At 40.3% G+C, this 26,717-nt stretch overlaps 1 protein-coding gene and 1 long non-coding RNA gene across 3 annotated transcripts in view; both read right to left on the bottom strand.

Annotated features, from left to right (window-relative positions):
• Positions 1-1,324: 1,324 nt before the first annotated feature.
• LOC106941666 (G-protein coupled receptor 98-like) overlaps positions 1,325-26,717 on the bottom strand; it is a 122,763-nt gene continuing 97,370 nt past the window's right edge. For both annotated transcript variants that reach the window (XM_015024764.1, XM_015024755.1), the window contains 5 exons: positions 20,468-20,584; positions 17,867-18,045; positions 13,592-13,749; positions 7,729-7,850; positions 1,325-1,561 (listed from right to left, as the gene is read on the bottom strand). In XM_015024764.1, coding sequence (XP_014880250.1) covers positions 1,340-1,561; positions 7,729-7,850; positions 13,592-13,749; positions 17,867-18,045; positions 20,468-20,584 — 798 coding nt within the window. In that variant the 3' untranslated portion in view covers positions 1,325-1,339. The remainder of the gene's footprint in view (positions 1,562-7,728; positions 7,851-13,591; positions 13,750-17,866; positions 18,046-20,467; positions 20,585-26,717) is intronic.
• LOC106941678 (uncharacterized) lies at positions 9,775-13,227 on the bottom strand. Its single transcript, XR_001423435.1, has 2 exons — positions 12,408-13,227; positions 9,775-12,363 (listed from the first exon to the last, which is right to left on the bottom strand). It is a non-coding gene; the product is annotated as an uncharacterized LOC106941678 (long non-coding RNA).

Below are 26,717 nucleotides of genomic sequence, written 5' to 3' on the forward strand. Positions count from 1 at the left end.
AATCTCCATCAGATGACTGCGTCCATCTTGTTTGACTGTGGTCCTCATAGGTCCATGACTGCGTGCACAAGCCTGCAAGCCCCGCTGGGTTCTGACCGGTACAGAACCTCCCTGTGAGGTGAATTAAGCACCACCAGGCACCCCAAATGTGTCATATCCCCCCTTCATTAGAGGCAGACTCGACGGCTCCCATTAGTTGTTTAAATCAGACAATGTTCTAGTCCTTATTTTAAATTCACTCATGAGACTGTCTCATTGAAGGCTTGTTTGTCTGCCCTGTTTTTTGTTGTTGTTTTGTTTCTGACCATGTCGTTGCCAAATCTCAGAAGGCCAGTGTGTGCTCTCATGAATAAAATACGATTGCGTGAGCAGAGAGAGACTCTGAGAAAGAAAAAAGGGAGGAGAGAGTTCCCAGGAGTCTCATCGTCCCCCCCCCCGCCACCACCTGATTCTCGCTCCATCTCTCCTTATAGGGTATTCTCTTGGGAAAAGTCGCTGAAGAGTTGCCACAGAAGTGCTGCACGCCTGTGTGAACGGAGTGTTTTTACACGGGCTCGTGTGCAATGTGCCAGTCTGACACAAAGGTCAGAGGAGGAGCCGATGTGGGAAGACTTACAGACACACATCCACACATTACAGCGAGTACAGACTGTAGCGAGACAAGGGGCAACGGGAAGGGAGGCTTTCAGCAAGGAAGTATGAAACGTTGTTTGTGGAGCCGAACAATAACCAAATGGAGCCACGGCAATGAGGGCATGGGAAAATCAACCATGAGAGAAAATAAAGCAAAATAAGACTTAAGAGAAATCAAACAAAATTGTCTTCTTACATTAAGAGTGAAATTACTGTAAAGCCTTTGTCAAGCTGCACTTTTATAAAAAACAGATTCCTGTTCATACCCTAAGGACTAGGGGTGATGGCGAGGCAGCCGTCCAGCTTCAAGAACCTGGAGAAACACCACCAGCGATAAATCGCTGGAATAAATAAATACGAGTCCTCGTCTAGTCTAGTGGCCAGCACGTAAAAATAAAATAAAATAAATAGCCGTGTTGGTGGAGATTTGTACCTCGTGCAAATAAAATTTAATTAGAGGTTCCCATAAAATCTGATCAATTTAAAACTAAAAGAAAAATGGAATAAGAGCGAGCCCGTTTCATGTGCTCAGAACAATCAAGAGTGCCAACCAGTCATTTTGTTGAAAAAAAAAACAAACAAAAAAAAAACCCAGCGCTTTCTCCTAAACTGGATAAATTATTCAAATTAGAGGGTGATTTTAATGAATGTGTAAAGTTATAGTGTTTACACATCTTTAAGAAGGAGGCCCATACGTGTGTGTGTGTTATCCGTTTGGGATGACAGATGAAGGTCTGTTTACCTCTTCCATGGCGCTGATGAGATTCTGGGTTGATTTGCTGATGTCGCTTCCAACAGCTGTCGGTCCCCCGGCTGGAAAGGTCGAATCAGGGCGGTCGTGGCCATTCATCTCCACAGTGTAACTCGCTTTAGTCGGCCAACATAACTGGTTGTGCATGACGAAATACACTGCAAACACATACAAGCCCTGTAAAAAAAAAAAAAAAAAGGAAGAAAATTAACATTAGAAAACTGTATTGCATATGCTAAAACATAGAGGAAGGTTTTCTATCCTAACTCTGTTAAAGGGTTACTTCATCCGCGGGTCATGACATCATTGGCATTTGCGTTTCCTCCACTCCCACGTCATGACCAACATTTTCTCAGACACCAACACCGGGCTGGGAATTACAGCAAAACACCAGAACGCCAAATGCCACAAGTATTCCCGGCATTTCGCAACACTCAACAAGATGTAATGACGGCTGAGAGGGTCACGACATGCCAAAACAAACTGTAAATGTGTCTTAGCACGCACGCCGCACAAAGACGGGATCCATTTTCAACCAGGAAACCCATGCAAACACGCAGAATGTCAAGTTTAAATTTAAAATGTACGCTTTTCGGCTCTCATGGTGAACAGCTTTGTCTGGGTTTTTAACGATCCACCTTAACCCTCCTGTTGTTCTCGGGTCATTTTGTCCCGAGGACAACAGGAGGGTTAAGCTCAAATCTTGAAAAATCATGAAAAATAAAAAATAAAAAAAAAATAAAAATGTTGAGTTCAACCAAGCACAAAAAGTTAGCCTGGAGCTGCAACATTAACTCTCCCATAAAGTAATCGACATCGCTAGATCTTCCCCGGAGGTCTCAGACACAGAATTAAACACATCATAGGCAGTTGCGGTCAATATTACCAGGAAAGAAAAAAAACAATAACCATAACTGGAAAGTGCTCATTTATGGGAACACTGTGAAACGCTGCACAACAGCAAACAGATGTAAAACACATGAAAGATCTCGCAGGTCATCGGTTTATAAGTTCAAACTTAAAGTAATAATAAGAAAAGAAGAAAAAGAGCTAATCCATGGCGTATAAAAATAACCACTGATTTAACATAATTATCAGAATAACACAGGAGATTGGATCTCTTTGTGTTAGAAGATGTGCTCAGTGGCCTGCAAAGCAACTGAACTAGCATAACTTCTTCCATACTTTATACCTGCTGAACAAGGACATTAACCCACTTTTGTATCATCAAATCAAACATGCTAAACAAAAGGTGTCAGATGTGACCTTAAGTCTGGTAGCTCATTTTGTTATCTACATGTGGGTGATTATCACAGAGCACTTGCCAGCCTGAGAATCAGGCTTTACAACCAGAGGCCTGTTATGCAAGTGTTCCCTGAGTGAGAGGAGACTTTAGAGATGGGAAGCACGATGCTGAGAAAAGGTCAGAGGGCACGGAGGGCGTTTTTAAAAATTTATTTCGAACATGATAGTATAGTAGTATAAAATCATGCACAATAACAAGGAATGCAGAAGACTCATATTAGGAAGAAGTTAGAAACTTACGAACTCCTACCACATAAAACTCATACGATGTTTTCAGATGGACCCTCATTAATAAATCCAATCCAAAATAAAAATAAACAGGTTAATTCATTTCCCATTTTATCTGGGTTTTCATATGTCCAAGTATATAGATCCACACCCACACCCTCATATGCGTTAGCCTCAATTTACATATACACATTAGTGCTATCTCTCACACATCTTGTGAAAACGACCTCCTTACATTTCCTTTTAAATTGCATTAAATTTTGACTTCATTTTAACTCCTCATTTAACTTGCTGCATAACTTTTCCCCATGAATTGAAATGCAAAAGCTCTTTTTTTGATGTTCGTAAACTACGAATCCTTACGTTGGAAGGAAAATATAAGGAATAGGAACATAAATATCTGGGGAAGAGAATCAGACCTGAATATCGTGATGGGTATAAACTATTTATAGAAAGGAAAGTGGAAAAACACGAACTTGTATTTGACACGTTGCACAAACACACATGGTTTTTAAAGGGATTGAAAACAAATAACTGCCTTTTCTGTTCAACTCCCTTGAATCAGTTCTTTGCAGATCTGCATTTGGCTGCAATTACAGCTGCAAGTCTTCTGTGGCATGTCTCTAACAGCTTCGCACATTCCTCTATTCAAAATACCTCAAGTCCAATTAAATTAAACAGAGGGTGTTTTCTATAAATTAGTTTTTAAGCCACAATTTCTCAGTCCCATTAGAGTTGACCAACTTCCCTGCTCCTGCTCCAACAAGCCTCCCCACAGCATGGCGCCGGCACCAGCCTGTTTCCCAGTAATAGTTGCATGTGATGAGTTGAGTTTATTTTTTTTCCACTCTTTTGTTTTAGATTGAAGAAGTGCACAACTAATAGTTGTTGTTGGCAGATTCTTTCGCCTAAGATGTGGATTTGTGGAGCTCTTTTTGGACGGTCATGATCTTAGGTGGTTTTGAAGCTTTTTCTAATTTTCTGATAAGGATCAAGCAGATAAGGATGAGATGCTTAATGCTTTGGTCAATGTTTTATAACGTACCACTGCTTTAAACCTCTGACTGTCTCTGTTTGTTCTCAAACAAACCTCTGAGTCCTTCATAGAAGACCAAAATTTCAAATGATATTAAAATATACAGATACGAACTTTACTTAGTAAGTAGGCAATTGGTGGCAATGGAAAAGAGTTTTAGAGTAAAAGACGACTGAACACAAATTCTCTTTTCCAGATTTATATTAGTAAAAAATTAAAAAAAAAAAAAATTCCATTCACATCACAGTTATGCAATGCCTTCTGTATCTATTTCATAAAACAGCAATAAAGTTTGTATTTGTAATGTGACGAAACCTTACAAAAGTTCAAGGGGCACTATAAAAACAAAACAAACAAACAAACAAACAAACACGGCTTTACTGCACTTGTTGATGCAGCATTACTCTACCTGACCTCTTAAAGTGATTATGATGGATACGAAACATTTTCCATGATCATAAAAGAAAAAGAATCGCTTCCCTTAAATCTTGCATGGCTCTGACACGTCAGTGATTTTTTTTTTTTTTTTTTGTGTAAAAAGTTTCCACACACATATCAGGTATCCTATTCTTAGATAAAGATTAAATAAAAAAAGTGCGGATTGGTAATAAATCATTATGAAAACTGTTACTGTTATTTTTGACGGCTGCCGACATAACGAGGAAAGGTTTACGGGCAGAACGAGGAGATAATGAGGGGCGCTGCTATAGAAATTCGATTATCTCCTTCTAATTCAGCCTGGTGAAGCGCAGATGTACGGCTGAAAAACAGGGCGGAAGGAGGAAGGAAAAGGTGCAGCCTTTAGATTTAAAGGTCAGTTATTTTCGGCGTAACGTTGAATGCGATTAGCTTCTCAGTCCAGTACCGTTAACTGTGCAGCTGGCAACCAGTACTCGTTTTTACGACATTCAGTAAACGCAGAGCTCTGAATACTCTGGAGCACGAATACACACACACACACACACACACACACACACACACACACACACACACACACACACACGCATGCACAGCTGTAACATCTGCAACTGTTTAATAATGTTCCGTAATTAGCAGCAGGGAGGTGTGCCTTACAGCTACATGAAGTAAATATGGAAAATTCTTCGAATGGAAAGTTCACGGCATGAAGAAAACAAGAACCACTCTGCAACACCTTGCAGCTGTGACCAACACTCTAATAACTTCCAACCACACAATGGAAACGAAAACCGGAAAAAAAAAAAAAAAAAAAAACGAGGTTGTGAGTTTAGAAGCAGAAAGTTGAATAATAATGCTGCCAGAGAGCGGTGGTAACGTAGCAGACTTGTCTGACGATGTATCATTTACGTTAATTGATAGAGATATACTTACCCTTTCTCGTGAATTCGAAATTTATTATGTACTTGCTCATTGTGTCCAGAGTTTTTGATGTAAACAAACATCAGTCTTTACCACCATAGTCTAATTTTGTACCTACATTTTTTTTTCTCTTTCAGTCTGTAAAATCTCCCACTGTCACAAGCTTTACCAGTGCCCCCCACCTACAGCTGCATGAATTAGGGTATCTCCTGAGAATAAACATACATTCAAAAGCCACAAAATACAGATTAGAGCCTTTTTTTCCCCTCAATTCAGCAGCATCTCAACAAAGTCCCACGCTTACTTTCCTTTTAATCAATATCTTCAGTCACACGGTTTAGCTTTGGGGCTTTTCACCTCTTCTTGCTTTTATGAATCCTTGTTTGTTCCTGCGTCAAACTTCAGAGGCCCAGCGCTTTGAAGCTGCACTTTTGCTGAAAATCAATCTTCAGCTACAGCGAGTATATGTTTTTATTTTCTTTTACAGAAGAGAGACGTTGCCCACATCTTGACGCTAGAGGTTGACCCGCCTGAAGAGAAGGGCAATCTGAATCTAAAGGGAATCTATTTAAACTGCGACGAACCCTTTAAATTACATTATCCTCCTTGCAATTTTGTGCTACAGTGTCCCTGAGTGCATCAGGCTCTCAGTGGCAGGAAGAGTGAAGGTGGAAAATGAAGAAGCTTCTGGTGGCTTTAGTCAAGCGCAGCAGACAGGCCAGGGATGAAGCTGTGGAGACGTTTAGAGCAGGGTTACGTTACGAAACCGTCGAAACCTTTAAGCATCTCATGGAGAACTGTTGAATCCATCAATCAAAAACCAGAAGGGCATCACATTTTATCCTGCGAGTACAACATTTTTACATTTATAGAATAGGTTTCTGCTTTTTCTCAGAATAGGTTTCTGAGGAAGCAGAAACCTACTCTATTCTTTTAGGAAGAATCCCAGCTTCCCAGCTTCTTTGTAAGTCAGATGAATCAGATTCATTTTAAAGTCTCTGTATTTCATACCTGTCCACTTCAGGACTGAAATTAATGTGCTCTATTGTAACACCTTCGCAATGGCGCCTACAGTATCAATGCCACGTATTACTGTGGATTTTAAGGTGCTTATCGTATTTGTTTTTGTCCCGTATGTCCTTCGTTCTCTCAAGTCTTATATTGATATGAAAAAGGAGGGAAAAAGGCATCTTTTGCTTTTTACAACCCTTCAGCTGTGGAAATGTTTTCCTTAGGACCTCAGAGCAGCTGACATTTTGGATGTTCCTGAAAGCAAACAAACTATTTAGTCTATAGCTATGTCATATCTCTTATGGTTAATTATTTTATTTCAAAGTGGGTTATTAAATATTTTAAGACTTTTTTATTAGCTGTTTTTTTTGCCACATAACTGTTCATTTTTAATAATAACGCATACATAAATACATACACATACATACATGAGCTCATGGTGATGTGAGATGATCAAACCATCCACATGAGGTCACAGAACCAAACAAAACTTGCCTGAGCTCACAAACCATCGCAAAGTGCGACATTGACTGCTGGCGCTGACATCATCTCGTCTTCCTGGTCACTGTGCCAACAGGGCCAGTTCGTTTCGGTCAACACTGTTGCCTTTAGCATGTGAACGCCACATATCACCGTGGGTTACCACAGACCTGTGACTGTGCACTTTACGGCTAAAAAGTGGCCTAGAAGCTTTGGCAGACAAATATTTTAAAAAACCTACTACTGACACTAGAACCAATGTGAGATATGTGCTCAAGACAAGCTAAAAAGTAGTATTTAAAAACACATTTAAAAAATAGTATTACTACCCACTCTGGCTTGCACATACACTCACATAAAAGTTGACAATAAATAGCTAGATCACAGCAATTTAGGGGAACTCCATATTGCTGTGAATGGAATCATGATGCTACTGTACTATTAGTTTTCACCAAACAGGTTTTTATTTCCTACCACATTGCTGCTAAACCTGGTGTCACATCTGCAGATGCTTCCTAGGGGAGGTTTTTGCCCCTCCACCGTTCAGTTTTAGGTTTAAGTGACAGCAGTCTTTCATTGCTCTCCTGGTTTAATCTTCTGAAGAACAGAATCGGAGTAAAGTCTGGACAGATATGAAGATATGACACCATACAGTCCTGATTTCCACCGTTCTCCTGAGGCATCCCCCAGCTCTCTGAGGCTGGGCATCAGTGTAGGATCAAATCCAGAAAATGAAAAAAAAGACACAGATTTTAGGTAGAGCAGAATGCGGCAACACAATTCTATTGGTTAGCTTTGTCCCCTCTTCACATCGAGTGCATTGCTTTCAGATTGTGGGAAGCACAACTGTTGGCACAAACATTCATGATAGCAGGCTGCCAGCGGGTGGTTTTTGTAATCAGCAATCAACGGGTCGGCAAACAATGAAAGGAGCAAGCGGTCTTACCAGCAGGCAGTTAAAGATGACGTAGAGGATGAGGAGCCACAGGTATCTGTAGCCCATGTGGAGTCCCGCCCACAACCAGACCAGCGAGATGAGCAGAAACAAGTAAAGGACCAGCGGCACCTCTGGAGCACAAAAGAAAAAAAAAAAACGGAATAAGACTTTAAAACATCATCTGTTAAAAACAACTACAGCCAAAAACTTAGCGCACCACATGTGTCTCTTTGTCTTATAGAGACCGTAATGTCCACCTGAGCTGCTTTTTGGCTGGATGCCATGGTCTCAGTCATTGTATGGATGAGCCCAGCCTTACTTTTTAATGTACACTTGGTGGGACATTTATCTTACAGAGTGACAAATAACATCAATTATCCGACTCGGATTTGAACAATTCCAGCCTGCTCATATTGTCTTCTTCATTGATAAACCTGCACTAAACATCAGAAATGTGTCTATGAAGTAGCTAACATCAACGCTGCAGTTTTCTAACTCCAACAACTAATCTTTAAATACTCTCAAATAACAAGTGGGTACATTTTCCTTGTGAAATCCATTCATCAGAGAGTGATACTGATTGGAGAGTTTTACCCGAGTTCTCAGTCTTCTACGTTTCGGCCTTGTGTAAAAGTCATCTGATGATATAACGCATCATACACATGCAGATATTTGAAAAGCTATGCAGGACTTCAAATTTCAATGTGCCAATGCAGATTTGAAATTCAAGTGAAAAAGATGTGGCATAAAGCAGATAAACCATGTGGATCCAGACTAAAGCCTCAAACACTGAAGCAGACATGCAGCGAGTGACCTTGAATGACCCCCACCACACAAAGACCTGCCTCTACGCTCACACGTTTAGGCTCTGCTGCTGTACTCATGTGTTGAGCCTCATGTCATCACTAATATGGCTGAGGGAAAGAGAAGTGGATATACTGGTGTTCTGTAAAATGGTTTTGATTATTAAGACATGTCTATTTTTTAGATCCTGATGCAAATTCAACTGCAGGTACATCAAGGCCGCAGACCTCAATAGAGTGGATGTGACGTAAGTAGCCTGACTGAAAACCCTTCAACTCGCCTGCTTCAACAGGTTCTGTTAACAGATGACCTATAAATGTAAAAGGCGCGACACTTCCTCCCTGCTTCCAAACAGCACCCAGAAAGCCCACGCACGTGTGAAATACAGTATGCGCAGTAAGAGCAAACATGCGACCACATGGCTCAAAGACTTCCTGTCTGCATATTAGCAAGCAAACGCAAAAGTTCTGTCTGCCTGGAAGGTTTTCCTGTGTTTCTAAGATTAAATGAAACTAGAAGTTCAACCTGTTTCTGAAAAGGTTTCTCTCAAAGCTACTTTTTTTTTTTTTTTTAGAAACATGGGTCTTATTTTGATGCTTTAAAGCAGTCTGCCACTATCAAGACGATAAAGATTAATTCAGTTGTTAAGGAGAGGACATGTACACTTAATCTACATCTTGTATTAATAACGCTTTTTGATTCATAACAGGAACGTTCCAGATAAAATCCCCAGAGAGGCCGAGCAGACAGAGTGAACCTAAGCTCTACCCAAGTCTGATTGCCTTATTAGGAAACATTGTTAGTAGCAGCTTTTGGACCGAGACACATCTGTCAGTTTAGTAAAATGAAAAAAAAAAAAAATAAAAATACACTAGAAGTGATTATCCTCCCGATCTGCCCCTAGCAGTTTTCATATCTAATCCACATGGAAGTGCTGCAACTTGAAAAAGTATTCATACCCTTGAATGTTCATACATTATGTCACAGCACATCCATAGACGTCTGTGCATTTTTGGCACTTCTCTCCGTAGGTGTGCAAAGCTTGCAGAGACACAACAATAAAGAAAGAGGTTTTGCAAAAACACTTACTTTGGGAGCCTCAGTCCACGCTCAACTCACTTTTCAGATGTTTGTATGCAAAATAAAACTATGTTTACCTTTTCCATGTTTGGAGGGTATGCATGCTTTTTCAAGGCACTGCATCTGTCATGAGTATATGGGGCACATTTGATGAGACTTTAATTCATCTTACCTTGTCAAAGAAAAGCGAGAATAAAAAAAAAAAAAAAAAGAAAAATCTGGTTCTAAACTCATCTTTGAATCCTGTGGGGTGACCTTATATAAAACTACTATGCTGACTCAGGTTAGCTGTAGCTTGCTGCTATGTAGGACACAGTGTCCAGCAGAGTCCACTTCACTTCACAAGTAGGATGGAAACACGGAGCCCAGGTTTGCACAAAAAGCCCTCACTTAGGCGCCACTTCCTTGGTTTTGTCGTTTCCACTCTGCTGCAGTGTCTGCTTCTTTTCTCAGACTTATTCCTAAATCCCGCCTGCTGCCTTCATTGGAGACATATTTCCCTTAAGCCTTCCTCCCGAAACACTGATCATTGTTTATGACGTTTCTGTGGTCTTATTTCTTATCAGAACAGTATTAGAAGACAGCTTGAAGACAGCTGGCTCTTTAGGTATTTATGCTGCTTCCAGCAGCACATACTGTTCCTATCTCATTCGCTCTCTTTCTTCCACTCAAGCACATCTGTCTGCTTCTCCTCTCTAACCAGTTTGATTTTTCCAACCGTGTAAGCACATTCCACTCTCTGGACGAGACAGAGCTCCCACAGTAAGAGCAGGTTCCCAGAGCCAAATGGAGACCGACTGCAAAATGCTGACTGGCAGTTTGACTGGATATTACCAAGACAGAGAAAAACAAAAAACAACAACAACAAAAAAAAAAGTATATGAGCACAAGATGAAACTGAATATGTGCATCTTCCTGTGAAGGTTTGTTTCATTTGTCTGTTTGGATGAGGGAGCTACTCTTCTCCACAACTTTCAGCTTACAGTTTGTATATTAGCTCAGTGTCTTGGCTTGAAAAGACAAACCAGAAAATACTTAAGAAAACTTTCAGCGGCGACTCAAACAGGTCAGCAGCTGTAGCAACAGTGAGCTGCAAAGAGGACGTGGTGATAAGATAACAATACAACATCTGCAGCATCAGCATTAAGAGATTAAGAGAAAAAAAATGATGTAAGAGTTTCGAACTGTAAACATAGGCCTGGGTGGCTGATAAATTAACTGGACAGACTATGACCAAGGGTATAGGGACTTTCAAAACTATTCATAACCCTTGAATCAATTCCCCAAGTGGGGTAAACACATGGGAGGGAGCGCTCTGGTTAGATAAAACCTAGACTTGACTTTTTGCCCGAAATGCCAAATGCTGTATATGGTGGAAACATGACTCTCCACATGACCCAGAACACAGGTGAAACACGGCGACGGCAGCATAATGTTGAGGTGATTCGACAAAGAAATGATGGCTACATCAAAAATTACCAACACTGTTTTTTTCTCTTTTTTTTTTACAAAACAAAAAGCCTTCACTTCACACTTCTGTGATAGTCTCTCATAAAATCCTGGTGAAATAAATTCAAGTTTCTGTTTGTTGCTAATGTTCACAAGGTAAAGTACGCTGTAAACAATAAAACACTTTGCAATAAAACCTTGTCCATCACATGCATTTGTTGATTCCTGCTCTGGCCAATCAATGCCTGAGCAGCGTGTGTTCATGGAGCAACTGGTGCTGTAAAAAGCCTGTATCAGGAAGAACATCAAGTCTCATAAACACTCCTCGTGGGCTGAGCTGGGCTGCGATAAGGGTTCTCAGATGACATTTTGATATCCCTAATTTCAAGTTCAGTTTGCTTCCTTTTCATTGCCCAGCACTGCGTCGGGCACAGCGGGAGAGTTCCAGTCATTCTCTGGTAGGTACGTGTTCACAAGTGGTACGCAGCGTGCTCAGGCAGACGCTGACCCGATCCTGCTGACGTCAGCAGTCCTGCTATATTTCACATAGTCCTGTGAGTTTAACATGTGGGCTTCTCACACTCCTGCGCCAGTAGAAAGATTAGACCTCGACTTATCACACCGGCTGTTTCCTGCAGTGAGGAGTTTGAAAATTGTGACCTCAGTATAAGCAACAAGAGTCCTACGAATTTGACAGCTAATTGGAAACGTCAAGGTTGAACTTGAAGTGAATGTGCGCGAGCGATAAAGAGTCTCTCATTTAACACTAACTACTGATAGATGATAACAGAAAGAACCTTCAGCTATGTTCGATAGAGGAATAAATTCAAATTAGTAGTTTCAAGGCTGCTTCATATCGGAGGTTGGGAATCTGTCAGTGTCCCCAATGAGCTAAATATGTTTGTGCAGATGTGACCCTCAGCCTGGGGTGTTTCAGCATGGAGTTTGCATGTTCTGCCGGTTATCTTCAGGGAGTCTACCTTTGTGCCACAATCCAAAAACATGACTGCCCTCAGGTTAACCTAAGTGCAGGCTTTGCTGTTTGTGCTGTGAGCCGCTGGTGATGAAGCAACGATAGGAAGCAACGAACAAGGGATGAATAGATGTTCCCAGATCTTGTTGGTTATTTTTAAAATTTGTTTTGGACTTTGGACATTTGTGAGAGAGTCTGTGGACACCACAGATTTCATTGCACGAGGCTCCAATAAATCAAAATGAAATTGAAAACGCTATATTTAGTGTGGAAGCTTTACGGATGGTTTCTGTGTGCAAACAGGGTTCCGTTGAGTCATTATGTTTCCAGATAACAGACTCAACAGAGTCTGTTATCTGGAAGGCAGAGTCTTCCAGATAACAGGAAGGCAGAGTCAACACGGTTAATTCCTCTAAACTTTGATCAGTCAGTGCTGCCAAGTTTTTGTGCCTTCAACTAACATAAATACAATTTAAAGGTACGGTGGTGAGTGTAGCGTCCATAGTACAAAATGAGAACTTTACTGCAAAGCATTTGCAGCCATCTACTCTCCTTTCATTTGATCACCTTGTTCCTTCAGTTTTAGGGGGAAAAAAAGTGTACAGAGCAAAATGCATTAAGTCACGTTTGGTTTGTCACTGAAGGGCCGTGACTGAGCACAAAGCAGCTAAACAGCCTGCTGATTGTCAGTGATAACAACCTGAATGATGAGAGACTGAAGATGTTTGGGTTGGATCTTCATGAGTGGGCAAAATGACTGACTGCACTGAGTGAATAGCTCTGATTCACTCCTCTCCCACTTCTGCTGAGAGTTATTTCTATCCAGACAACACAACTTAATCGTGCAGAAGTTCAAGAGTGTTTGCACACATCTTGGTACGTTATTATAGTAAGAGCATTTACCACTTGTAGTTAAAAGGGATTTCAAGTGGTATCCTTAGCCAAATAGATGTGATGGCTGAATAAATACAAGTTGCATTGTTTCACTCACAACAACATGACTTTCAGTGGGGTTTTTTTCTGTTTATGTTTCTGAATACAAGTGGGGTAAGTTGGGAGAAAGAGTCATCCCAGTATGAAAACAGCCTTAAACATAAAGCCAGACAGTTTTATTTTGTCTGTGTCCTTCTTGACCTCAGTCAAATGAAGTCAGTTATTTGTATAGTACTTAATTATCTTAAAGTGAAAATCCGTAAAATTTTATTTAATCTTAGAAAGTACAAATCAAATATCTATACATTCTGACTTTTGTTGACATTAGATGGAAATGAGTTTAGAGAAAAGTATTTTCATATTTTAGAACGAAAAAGTCCAGAAAAGTCAGACCTAAAATCAATAAAAATCTTTCAGAAGGTCTATAATTAAATATTTTTTTTATTGTCTAAGACATAACCCACCCCGAGTTTACACTGTGGTTTTAGAGTGACAAAATGTGGAAAACTTCAAGGGGGATAACAGTTTTTGCGTCGCTCAGTTTGCCTATGTAAACAGGGGATGGATGTGTGTCTCTTCACATATTTGGAAACAAGTAAAAAAAAACAACACTGAAACGATTACATTGGTTACCTGTGCTGTTTGTCCTTCCACGATACATGTCATCGTAGGCCTTCCACTGCTCAGTTACCTGGTAGGCGTGGATAAATATAACCAGCACTGCAACCAAGCAGATGAGAGGCACCAAAACCGCCGTGCACAGAGCTGCATAGATGTTTGGGATGAAGCATCTGGAGAAGAAATACGGAAACATGTTAGAAACTGTGTTTTACGCTGTGTATTTCTTTTAAAAGAAAGAACAAACACATTAGCGTGTGTTCAGCGTGGAGGTCTGGAAATCACACATCACATGGTTTTTTTTGTAGAGCCGGGTGTTTTTAGCTCTTAGTCTGTTTCTCACTGTGTCTATTTTTGAAACTTTTCTTCATATTTCATGAACAGGATTTTCTCAGTGAGACTTCTGAGCCTTCCTAAGACTTAAAGGATTATTGTTCAACAGCAGTGAAAGCAAAACATGTTCATTATTAACTCTGCTGAGCAACAAGGCCACCCCAGTGCTGCAAGCGGATAAACAACAAGGTCACTTGTTCTCCTTATTTAAGACTTGGACGAAAATCACCAAAAAAACCATGTATGTACTGAAAGCTCTCTAGAAAAGCGATGATTGAGGATAAATTGAAATAATTTATCTATATGGGGCAAGGTTTTATTTCAGCTGGTGTTTTGCCATAATCTTTCTCTTGTACATGCATGTTTGTCATTTTAAACCTTTTCCTCTGAAAAATCCTTCATGCCCATATGAGAATTGAGCAGAGCTGAATGCTCACGTGACTTTTGTACTTTTTTAACAACACAAACTCGTTTGGTGGGAGCAAAGAGTTACTGATAGGATTGAGCTGGTGCTGTAAACTAATTAGAGCTGTGCTAGCCAAAATATAAGGAGGTATGCCAAATAAATATGTGTGTCATATCCTCCCACCAATTCAGCTTTCATAGGAAATGGGTGTCAGTGCTGCTTGTTTTTATGAGGGGGAGAGCCAGCTGTATTCGAAGACTCAGATAACATAACATTTCTAGGGATTCCTAAAGAGGATGAAGAAACTTTCCCCAGCTGTAAGGGTCACTCGGTGCATTTTCTTTTCATATTTACCAGACAGCATGAGGTCATAAATCACTCAGTCCAATGACCTTATGGACAGAACTCTGAGCTCAAGCTCAAAGTTTATGAAATGTACATTTATTATTGGCATGATATGGTAACATTTTACTTGACTATAACAGTAATTCAAATTTGAACAAATAAGACAATAAAAGGACTTAAAGAAACTCTAATGCCAAGAAGTATATACTGAGCAAAAACTACTGGGTCTTTTGACCCAAATACTGGATTTACGGTGAGACGAAATCTTGAGTAGTTTTCATCAAACGTTGTGTTATAAACTTTGACCCAGTTTGACCCAACCTGATCAGACTTCAATTAGTTTCTTCCGAAGGCGGAAAAAAAAAAAAAAAGGGCTGGGTTTAAAGATTGCCACCATATTGAAACACTTGCCTTTGTGCATATTTGGAAATTACACTCCATTCTTAATAAAACGGTTTTGATACAACATTTAACCCCATTTGCAGCTAAAACAGCTTCAAGTCTTCTAGAATGGCTTTCTGCAAGATGTAAGACTGTGGTTATGGTCAATTTGACCTTTCTTCACAGATAACACTGGCAAAGTCAAATGCTGATACTGCACAAAAAAAACTGACTTACAATTTGCTCTAATTCATCCCAAAAGGTGTTTTTTTTAGGTTTAGGCCTTTGTGCGCTAGTGCTCTTCCATGTTAGAACTGTAGGGGCTAAACCCAAACTTTTCCCACATATTCACTCCTTAGACACAAAAGAAACATCTAAAATGTCTGGAATGTGATCAGCGTTCCTTTCTCTGGAGCTGAGGGACCAACAACACGCCAGCTGGACGTCATAATATCCTCTGTCTCAAACTTTATACTCGGTCTTTGGCAGTCAGGAAAGTGAAGTTTGCCTAGCAACTGTCAACCTGGGCTAATCAGACAGACGCATAATTTATCACTCTAGAGAGCACATCTCCACCACTTCACAGTTTATGGTCGCTTGCTTTACACAACTACATCTAAAGCTTTGTATTGCAATGCACTTTTGGATGCAGCTGCTTGAGTATTTAAACTGTTCTTAAATTAACCCGAAGCTCGAAACTCTGTTGGCGACCTTTGCACCCTCAGTGATTTTATTTGCCCACCCACTTCGGGAATCGGCTGCTGTTACTCCCAATCTGTCACTTACTACTAACAGTTCACTGGAGCATTAAGTGATGAGGAAATTTTATGACTGGGTAGATGAATCATTCATTTCAAGACAAATAGAACATGTTCAGTCATTTGGGAATTACGTTCCATTCTTTTTTAAGGTTTTATTGGCTCTAGTGGCCTTTATTTGAAAGTAGTTCGACAGGAAACAGGGTAATCAGAGACGGGGGAAGACGTGAGGTAAATGTCGCCAGGACGGGAATCGAACCTGTGACCACCACCACGAGGACTAAGGCCTCCATGCATGGGTTGTGCTTTGCCCCTGGGCCCTCGCAGCCTTAATGTTAAGTATCGAAATCACTTTTATATAAGTGTTTTATGTTAAAATTCTGCAGAATAATGAGGAAAACAGTGTTAAACAAACCCCGGCATGGATTGGTCTATACAGGATCCAGTAGTACAGGGTTATTTTGATAACTGGACAATCCTGTCAAAACGGGTCATAACGAAGCTACCCAATAAATAATTTCAAACTAATTCTGCATATTAAATGCTGTTAGTGGAATTTTGAATGCAGCTTCTCTTTAATTGTCTGTGTAACCTAAAAAAAAAAAAGTATTCGCTTCTCTTTTTAAAGCTGTAGTTAGATTTATGTGAAGCCTGTTGTACTTTCACCCTTCTGGGACTTAGGGAGGGTTTGGAGTTAAGGATGAAGTTTCTCCTCTAATTTCAACGTTTCAAAGGTCTTGTTAACATCCTCAGTATTACAATGCTGCTGTAAAAGAAACGGCATGATCCACAATCAGTTTCACTCACTTCGTGTGTGTCTCCCCAAGACTTAACAACTGCTGGTCCTCCCAGATACAATTACCTTGAAAACACCTCTGTGACGTAGAACCAGAGCTTAAGGCTCGTTTGTACGCAGACAGGGTGAAACCGAGACAGCTGGGTTGGTGAGGAAACAAGAGGCAACCTATTTACTCTGATCGGGAGTAAAAGAGATGGGTGAATGAATGTAAAGGCTCCTTCAAATAGGAGGGTATGTTCTCCAGGGGAAACTGAATACCCTCCACTGTGTCCTAAAATCCCTCATGTGTGCCCTTACTGTCTCACACCCAGCCACAGGAAACACACTCCCTCACTCGATCCCAAGGATAACAGCCCCACCTCAGACCACCGGCTAGTTTAAGGATGTGATTCAAAGTTTCAGGCTTCATCAGCGATGAGCTCAACCCATCCTTTTCAGCACATGAAAAAGGAAGACCGACCCATAGGTAAACGGACACACCCATCAAAGGAACTTTTTTACAAAGTGATTTAGTCCGTTATTTAAAACTATAAATAGACAGGAAGTGGTTTCAGAAAAAAAAAAATAAAAAATCCACCAAAGAGTCAGGTTTCTGTGTGGCGCGATGAATGCAAACACTGAGACTCGTTTCCTAAATCATTCAGCTGATTGGACGAGAGGCCTCCTCATATGACGTCACTGACTCAGGTGTTTTCCTTTCACACTGATCCTGAGTTTCCCCTCCGAGCAAATAGAAAACTGCAGTCAGCCCTCATGATTCAGAGAAGTGCTAAAAAGGGACACTTGAGTGTGCTCTTTAAAACCAGGCATGGCGTAGGATTAATTTATTTTTTCTGATGTTGGTTCAAAAGAATACCTTAGCATCAGTCAGACATTTGCTCTCTTGCACAATGACAATGGAAATCAGATTCCTTTGGGATCTTTGGAAGCTTTCTAATTGTTATTCTTTCAGGGTGGATTGATAATAAAACAACTTCAAGAAGTTTTTGTTTTTTAATTCAGAAAATTTCTGGACCTTCAAGGTCAGGTTGACTGTGAGAAACTGAAGAATGAAAATGAGCTGTACTGATAAGAGCGGTCAAATATCCTGAAACCCACAGTTGGCTCCAAATGACGGGTGTAAAATTCCCTGAAGTCGTTTTGTGATCAAAAAACAAACAACTTCAACAAAAGAAGGAGCTAAAATGCATTACTGAAAGTCCAACATGCATTTTTACATTCATTCTGAGTGGTACTATGCATGCATTTCAATACATTTTCAAACTTACACATCTCCATGCACCAGTCCATACGCAGCATGAATGGTCCACCCAAAGCCACCGAGCAAAACAATAACCAGGACGATGATGACCAGGGCAGGAAGTCCCCAGCCTAGGAGGAAGTAGAGCAGGTAGCGCCGCTCTGTGTGCTCATCATTCATCACCAGCACTTGCCAGAAGTTCACAGCCTGAGAAAACAGTTCAGGGAAACAGACAATTTACTGGAAAGAAATACCAAAGTACAAGCACAAATGATTGTGAATAAAAAAAAATCCTAAAGTAGCAACAAAAAAAAAGAAAAAATAAATAAATACAACCTTAACAGATCAGAAAATGATGAATGATTTCTCAAGGATTTTCCTGGATGTTCTGCTTGTGAGTAGATAGAAAGTGATAGCTTGCATCACAGCCAAAATAGCTGTGTTTGCTTTATAATTTAGCTGGGTTTTACCGTCTAATCCGTCTGACACGCTAAGCCTTGCACCGTTACATAAGCAGACTTTCTGAACACCTGTGTTGCAAAGCAGACACAGTGCCTTCTACCTGCAGGAAGACTTCAGCAGCTTTTGGTCCAGATGGGCGAGAACAGAGAGCCGAGATTAATTTGACTTCAGGCTTATATAATACACAAACAGCTATAAATGACTGGTGAGGATCTGATTGCAAACCCTCAGATATGAGATTTGCGCTCAGGGAAACGTGATGCAACAAACGACAGCGAGATCTAATTCTTAAAGTAACTGATAATGCTCTCTCCACCATATTGTATGATCACTAACAAAACAGGCGTAAAACCTCTCAGAATAAACACAAGGCAGATAGAAAGGTTGTGTAACAATCTGACTGCAGTGTAATGACACAGGAGAGCGGAGTCATTCAGAGCCAAAAGCTTTATGTTCCTTGGCTGTGAGCAGCGTGGAGAGAGAGAGGATTACAGGTAACTTTGTGCTGAGTTGTTGCCACTGCAGTGGCTGCATCACTCACCGACTGTTGATGCAAAGGATTGTGTTGCCAGGCAAACTGGCTTGGGATGCAGATCAGAAGGCTGACTGACTGAGATCAGTTTACCTGTGGACGCTCAAGACCAGACTGAACTGAGAATACGGAGTTATCTTGCAGTTTAAATCTAAATATCCAGTGGTGGAGAATGAAACACCAGATTATCATCAGAGCTGATCGGGTTTCCACTAAGAGTACATCAAAGTTTAAGGGGAACTACGAAGTGTATTCTAATTGTTCTTGAAAGGTTTCCACTGAAATCCACTTAAATAATGAAGGTACCAAATTGGTTGAACATTAAATTCCTGCCACCACCATGTTCCACCACACATATCGTGAATGGAGACCAAAATGTTGATGTTGTCTCATCAGTAGCTGAGCTGTGGATCTGTGCAGCTCCTCCAGAGTTACCATGAGTTCTCCCATCTGATGTCGTTTGAAGCATTTTAAAATGTAAAAAAAAAAAAAACATAATAACATTATGAATACTTTTGGAAGGTACTAAATGAACTGAATGAACCTCTTGCCCATTGTTATGATCAAATATGTTCACCTGCTGATAACGTACTCACAGGCATTGTGTACAAAGCTGTAAAACTAGTACCTCAGGTACTTGTTTGACTTTCAAACTGGCACGCTGAGAAATGAAAAACACTTACTATAGGTGAGCCTGCAGGGCTTCTCTCTGCAGCTGAAATACTTGTGTTGTTATGAAACACTATGAACATTTGCAGTAACCCGAGAGCCTCTCCTAACGCCTCTGCAGTCTCGAAACTGCATTTGTGGACACAGATTTAATTTCTGTCATCGTGCCAAGAGGTGCGTTCTTCTGAACTGATGCTGGACATGCAGATCCCCACATACACACAGTCTGCTGTTATTGATCCAAGACTTTTTCGGGTGTAACATTTGTTGATGGTGCTCACTCATTTCAGTCACTTATCTGAAAGCAACAACCTAATAGGTGGGTGGGGAAATGAGCGGTGTGCGCTAACCGGGACTGATAAAGAGGACAATTGGGTTTTAGCATTACATGTTAATGAAAGCAAGTGTCTGCAGGGCTTCTCAGCCAGTGCATTTGCTGACAGTACAGATATGACCGGAGACGCTTCTAGGCTGCTGAAAAAAAAACAAAAAACAAAACACTCAAAGTCTAAAGTAATTGTTGCCATGCAACACTTCTCCTCATACTTGAACCAAGCCCTGTCTGGGCTAAGCGTTGGCTTGTAACACAGATCTATATCAGCTCTGTTGCCATATTAATGAGAACCATGTGTGTCTAAAAACCTGTTGGTCAGTCACGGCTCATTTCATGTTGGTTTCATTTATGAAAGCTTCCAAAGTCACAGTCTGTGAACAAGCAGGCATGAAAAAAACATTAAGCAGGTTCTGTACGTCGACATTGCAGTGAACCAGTGTTGCACTGTTGCTTTAGTCTGTTCCCCTCAGATGCTTCTGGAGTTAATCACATAACACTCCACCAATAACACATGTGGCTTACATATGTGTAAATGACTCTATTCAGTTATTTACACATGTGTACTCTGTGACAAAATTCTCAGCATTTCATTTATTTTGTTCAGCTTTGAGGATGTTGTATTTATGTTTTACCTGTATGAGCATCCAGAAAAACTGACTCAGATGGAAATAGTGGCAGAATAGCGCCAGAGTAGCACAGCTGTCATCTGAAAATACTGGACCACGGAAAGCTGACACCAGAAAGCATATCTGCAGAAAAAAAATAAAAAACAACAGATAAAAGACACATTAGCAAACATTAGCAAACCTTTCATTCCTTAATTAAAGGAAAAGCACACAGATTTTCTTTTTGTTGGCAGGATTTGTGTCTTTTGGGAACCAAGTTCTCATTTTGCATGACTGAAACTTCTCACACTGTCAGAAAAATATTTCATGGTTAAACTATGACGTTTGTTTTACACATTACTAAAGCTTTGACGTAATTAAGAAACAAACAAAAAAAGAATCTGCTGAACTAAAATCATTTTCTACTAACTTGTTATCACACAACACTAAAAATACATTTTTCATGTCCTTCCACGTTGATTTTCATGCACGTCTTGGAAGTGAACTGCTTCCATGCTGTGTTAGAAAAACACAGAAAAACACATCACTGTATGCAAGAGAGAAAAAAAATACATTAGGATGACGGCGACAAAAAAAAAAAAAGAAGAGTCATGGGTCATGGTGAAACTTTGTTTACAATAGAGGCAAAATCTTTGAGGAAAACTCAGGAGGGCAGCAGGAAACGCTGCTGCTCAGCTGTCTGTCACAGAGCTTCCTTCACTCATGGAGTAAATGCAGTCAGGCAGTTGTTACATAACCAACCGCCTGTTGGCTCATCGCCTGCTCAGCGGAGCAGAATGAGCATGAATGGAAGACAGCAGCAACAGGGGACTTTGTTAACTTCTTACTAATCTTACTGAGTTTTCCCCAGTTCAGTATTTTACCTGGTTTTAGCCTAACGGTAATTACATAACCCCATTTGTGCCTGGTTATGCAAGAACAAACACCAAGTTTTTTGCATCATGTTTTCTACCCTTTCTTTCCAAATTGCTTCTGTTTTCACTCATATCTTTTTACATTTTGCAAGCTGATTCTGAGAACCCGAAATGATTACCCAACTTCACCTTTCATAAAAAAAAAATTAAAAAAAAGTCCTAGCATGCAGCTTCTAAGTGGAAATGTAAAGAACTGTCCCTATGTTTTTAATCCCTTAAAAACTCCTGAGTCAGCTTCCTGTGCATGTTCCAAGCGGTGCCTGGAGGATGTGAGTGGGAGGAATAGCACAGGACGGGAACTCGTGACTGAACAGCCTGGAGTTGTGCCTAGTGGAGAGGCTGGCCAGGTATGTTATGGGAACAAACGCTGTGCAATGACAGACTGTGTTTGCTGGCACAGACGGGCGATTTCACAGAAGAAAAATTGTGACACGCAACTATTCCAAAAGAAAACCAATAAAAAGATAGAAAGAAATCTCCAGGGAAACACTTTACATATAAATGATGTAACATTTTACCACATTTTGATCTGAGGTTTTAGCATTGGACTGCCTTCAATAAGACAAAGTGTGGATTTCAGAAGGCAAGAATCGTTCCTACAATTTAAAAACCTAGCATAAATACCACAGGAAGTTAAAGAGTGAACGGAGTAGCAAACTGCTGCTATGTGCTGCTGGTCAGCTGGCTGAAATAAGGGTACAGCTTATAGGAGAAGGACTCATTTGGCTGTTTGAAATTGCTTTCCTTCCTGATGCAAAGGGAAGCAGCACGTTTAAGCGACAATGTTTCAGAATAACAGAACGCTAATAGCAGCCTGTCTGCTCAGCAGCTTGGCTACTGGATTTTCTTTTGCTATGAAGAGTAAAAGTACATAATATAAATATTTTATGTGCAAAATGCACTTCAACATTTAAACTAATTTAACAGGTGTTTATTTGTTGCTTAGGTCAATTCATCTAAATTATTTCATTAAAAATAAAAATATTGACAAAGGTTTTATACTGCATAAAAATGCATTAATGTTATTTATGACAGCAGTATGATTTTTATTGAGTTCTAAAGAAAAACAAGTTTATATTTCTTGCCTTATATTTTTGTCTAAATAGAGAGAACAAAAGAAGAAACTTTTGGGTCACAATCAAAGCAATGAAAAAGTGTTTTTAAACCTGTGAGAAAGAGAAAAACATATAAAACATGTACAATTACTGAACCTATTTTTTTAATGTATGCATTAAAGTAAAATCTAAGTCTTAATGTTCGTAGAGGGGGAGGGTCCGGGGTCACAGGCGCAGATGTAAAACTTCTCATGTGCCTGTCTGCTGCTTCTTTGCTTTGTTTCACCAGGAGTCGACCTGTCTATACCCTCAGGCTGCAGACTTTCTCAAAACACGTGCTGGAAAATGGTGCTGTGTGTTTGCCTGCAAGCTCTCTGATAACAGGAAATGCTAAATATGGGTAGGTTACTACAACTTCTGGTAATGTATGACTGTGATGTAAGATTGAAATCTAAGGCAAGCAATACATTTTCCGGAAATATATGAAACTGAGAATGTGAAACTGAAAATGTGAAACTGTGTCCTTTCCCAGCTTGTGAGGTGGATGAGAATGTATTTGTGGGTTTGCAGTAGCTCTAATTGCTCTATTTTTGGATTAAACAAAATTAGAGAGCTTAGAACTTAATGAGAGTTCAAAGCTCAAAATATAATTTCATATCCGAACTAGGACCTTTCTATGTCCACGCTTTTCAGATCCACTAAATAATTATGTATTTATATGTTCTATCACATAAAATCTAATCTGTGTTTGAAACGGGATGCAATGCTCAAACCACTGGACATATTACTCTGTTATACCGTACAAACAATATTAACATGATGTCCTAAAATTTACATCAAATATTTGCCAGTAAAGACACTGATGGAAAGCAAACAAATAAATGGGACATTACTACAGAAAAAGAGATTTCTTGTTCATTTTCTTCATTGCTAACACTAACATCAATACTTTGACAAAATGCTAACTCAGGAAACTTTTTTTTTTTTTTTTACTTTACAAGACCCAATAGGTGGTCTGCTTACTGTGGTTGGGATATATGTTGTGGCTACTGCAGCCTTCTAAATAATTCAGCCTCGCTTTAGACAAAATTTATTTGGATTTTAATTCGATAACTGGGTCTGAAAGACAAATACCTTTTCGAAACCAAATGTCTAAATTGATGCAGAAGGTGGAAGCAAATAAACTCCCTGAAAACAAAAACAGTTTGCACTGAAATGTGAAGCCAGACGAAACAGTTCTGCAAACCTTGATCAGACACTAACAATTAAGAGGAACACAAATGCTAAACCTTTGCAAAAGAAAAAAAAAATGATTAGTGAAGCTATTTTCTGCTGCTTAGTTGCAGCTCTCCCCCCTCCTGGTGAATTGTGGGGCTGATCGATAGGCCTACGCTCATGCAAAGCGTACTAGTGCAGCTAAAAATAGCATAAACCCGATGCATTACATCACTGAGGGAGTAGGGGTCTGAACCATCTGCCTGCATGTCCATCCGAGCCTTTCCAAAAGACTTCCTGCTTCCTTTTCCACTGCAAAGACTTCTTCTACCTTGCCTTCTTTATCCCACTTTTTTTTTTTCCTGGCCTTCCCACCTACTCCATCTTTACATCTCATCTCCCCTCCTCCTCTTTCCCCTCATTTCTCCTTCACCTCCCCCTTCTTTCTAACAGCTACCGGTTTGATCTAGCTGGCTCCAGCATCAGCCAGCACCCAGGGTGTTTTCTTCTGTGTCTTTGTGAAGATTTGAGAAAGAAAAGCTAAATGTATGCTTTTCTTATTCCAGCATTCTTCGTCTAATCGTCGGGCATCAGTGAACCACAATCTCTCCCAGCAAAATTGTAATTTTGACCGTCCTTGGCAAGTATTACAAAGAGAGCCTTGCAAACGATTCAAAATCGTTTCACGTTTGTTTATATTACAAGCACAGAGAATTTACAGCTGCGAGTCTCTGGAAGTGCATCCAAACGAGATTCGTACGTCTAAAGACTGATTTATTTTTTTGTAGATTATTCTTCGCCAAACAGCCCAGAATTAGCAAATTGGACGGAGAATATCTGCAATCAACAACTTTGAAGTCTTGCCACAGTTTTAAGTCCGAACGCTGACTGCAACACTTGAATACGCTGCGATCTAAACTATTCCTTTATGCCTCACTGACTCAAGCCTTTAGGAGTCTCATACAGGTTTTCTTCAGTTGCCCTGTGTTTAACTCCACACGTCGTCTAATCAACTTTGACCAGCTTCTGTGTCCCTGCTGAAAAAAAAGAAGCATTCCCACAACACGATGCTTTCCCCACCCTATTTTACCATGGGGGCAGTGTACGGTGTGAGTCACAAATGCAGCCAATGTCAGCTCAGTTGTTTGTTGTATTTAGGTGAGTCAGAGTAAATGGGGCAGAATGTGTTTATTTTCCCATGCATGTGGAGAAGCAGTTGCACGCCTGGATTGATAGTTTAATATCATAATGTGTGCATATGCACATTGATCGCAAATGTTATGCAGCAGTTGTGTAAGACGGGAGAGCTAAAGTTCACAGGTGTTTTGTGTTGAATCTTGCATTGAGCCACAGATGCTGAACAAGCTGTTGGCAGATAAATATCCACCCCCCTTGTGGTCTGTTTTATCTCCAAACAAGCACAACGCTGCACCTCCACTTGCCTGTGTGAGTACACACACAGCGGGAGCGGAACAACGTGTCTGTGGTCCAGCGTGCAACGCTGCGGGACAATATCTAGAACCTTCACCTTGGTTCTGGGAACAGCTGATATATTTCTTGAACAAATTGGAGGCCAGGAGTCAGAAAGTTTCTCTTTGATCTTGTGTGACTCAGCAAAAAGAGGATCAAAACATGAGAAAGTGTCAGCAAGTTCACCGTGTCTTTGGTGGAAAATACTTCTATTCTAGGATATTCACAAATCTTGACGAATCACAGTTCTGGGTTGTTTTTTTTTTTTTTTTTTTTTTTGCAATGCATTCTATTATAGATTGCATATTTCAAGGAGTGCATGCACACAAACAGTGCCCACTATGCTATTTTTGTTGTGACCCTACCATTTGTTGTACTGCACGCTTCTAGATGCCAGTGGCAGCACTCACTCCTCCATATGCGCGCTCCAAGCTGAGCCACCCACATGAAGCACATTTAGCTGCATTCCAGTAGGCCTCCTCTTCCTCCTGGTCCAACAGTCAATGAGCAGCCTCCCTGATTTTCCATCAGACCGGGACCACTGCTGAGAAGCCTCTAGAATTTCTCTTCCTCAACCTCCAGAGTGAAGCAGACTGAGATCTCTTTGCAACACAAACCCACGCGGACAGAGTGGTGTGCATCTAGCACAGCTGTATAAACAATGTAAGCAGCTGTTCAAGGTCAACTCCTTGAACAAGCACACTCAGCGGGTCTGCTTTGGCCTTCCGCAGACCTCAATGGATAAGTGTTTACCTCAGCTGGGGCTGGTACTGTAAGCAGGGCTCCTTTATCAAGCTAAGTGATGCATAGACCTTTCTCCATTGATTCCCAATCAGGAGCAGGGATTTGTCTTGAAAAACCATTCCTTTCACTTCAGCCTTTTCACATTTGTCATACGAAATACTGGACTGACTTCTTACGAAATTAGGTCACATAGGTTTGATGGAGGAGTATCAGAGGAAGGGAAGTTGAAAAATAAATGCAGACATTTAAGGTTTTCATCTGATGAAAAACTCTATACCATCTTAACTTCAATTCACAGTTACGACCTACTTTGTGTGTTGAACTGTGACATAAAACACAGATAAAACACAATGACGTTTGTGGATGTAATGTGACAAACAGCAAGGGGTGTGAATACTTTTACAAGCCGCTATAAAACACATCAACTGTATCCACTCTAAGATGCTTTTATTGTGATCGCGATACGTGAGCAAAATCAGAAGTTAGAAATCCTTTGGCTCGTAGATGATTTTTCCAAAAGTCTGTTAAAGAAGCAACAACAATCAACAGGCAATCTATACGGGACACATCTACCATCATCTGTCAGTAGGAGGCTTTGAAGCCAAACGGTTACTGAGCTGTGTGATTTAGATTTAATTAGTACTGGCGCTGAGCAGAAACGCAAAGAGCCCCGTAAACACCTGCCTTCTTCTTTTTCTTCAGAAGGCTTAGATTCAGTGAACAAGTCGATTGAAAGACTAAACTAACTTTCAACTGTTTGAGAATTTTGGTTTAATCCGCTTATATTCATTTATTACATGTTTTTTTTTTCCTTACCAGCAGGGAAATTTGCTGATATGAGGTCAGTTTGCCAAAGTT

This window comes from Poecilia latipinna, unplaced genomic scaffold (assembly GCF_001443285.1).
Source record: "Poecilia latipinna isolate Pla-1442-1.1 unplaced genomic scaffold, P_latipinna-1.0 Scaffold94, whole genome shotgun sequence".
Lineage (NCBI taxonomy): Eukaryota > Metazoa > Chordata > Actinopteri > Cyprinodontiformes > Poeciliidae > Poecilia > Poecilia latipinna.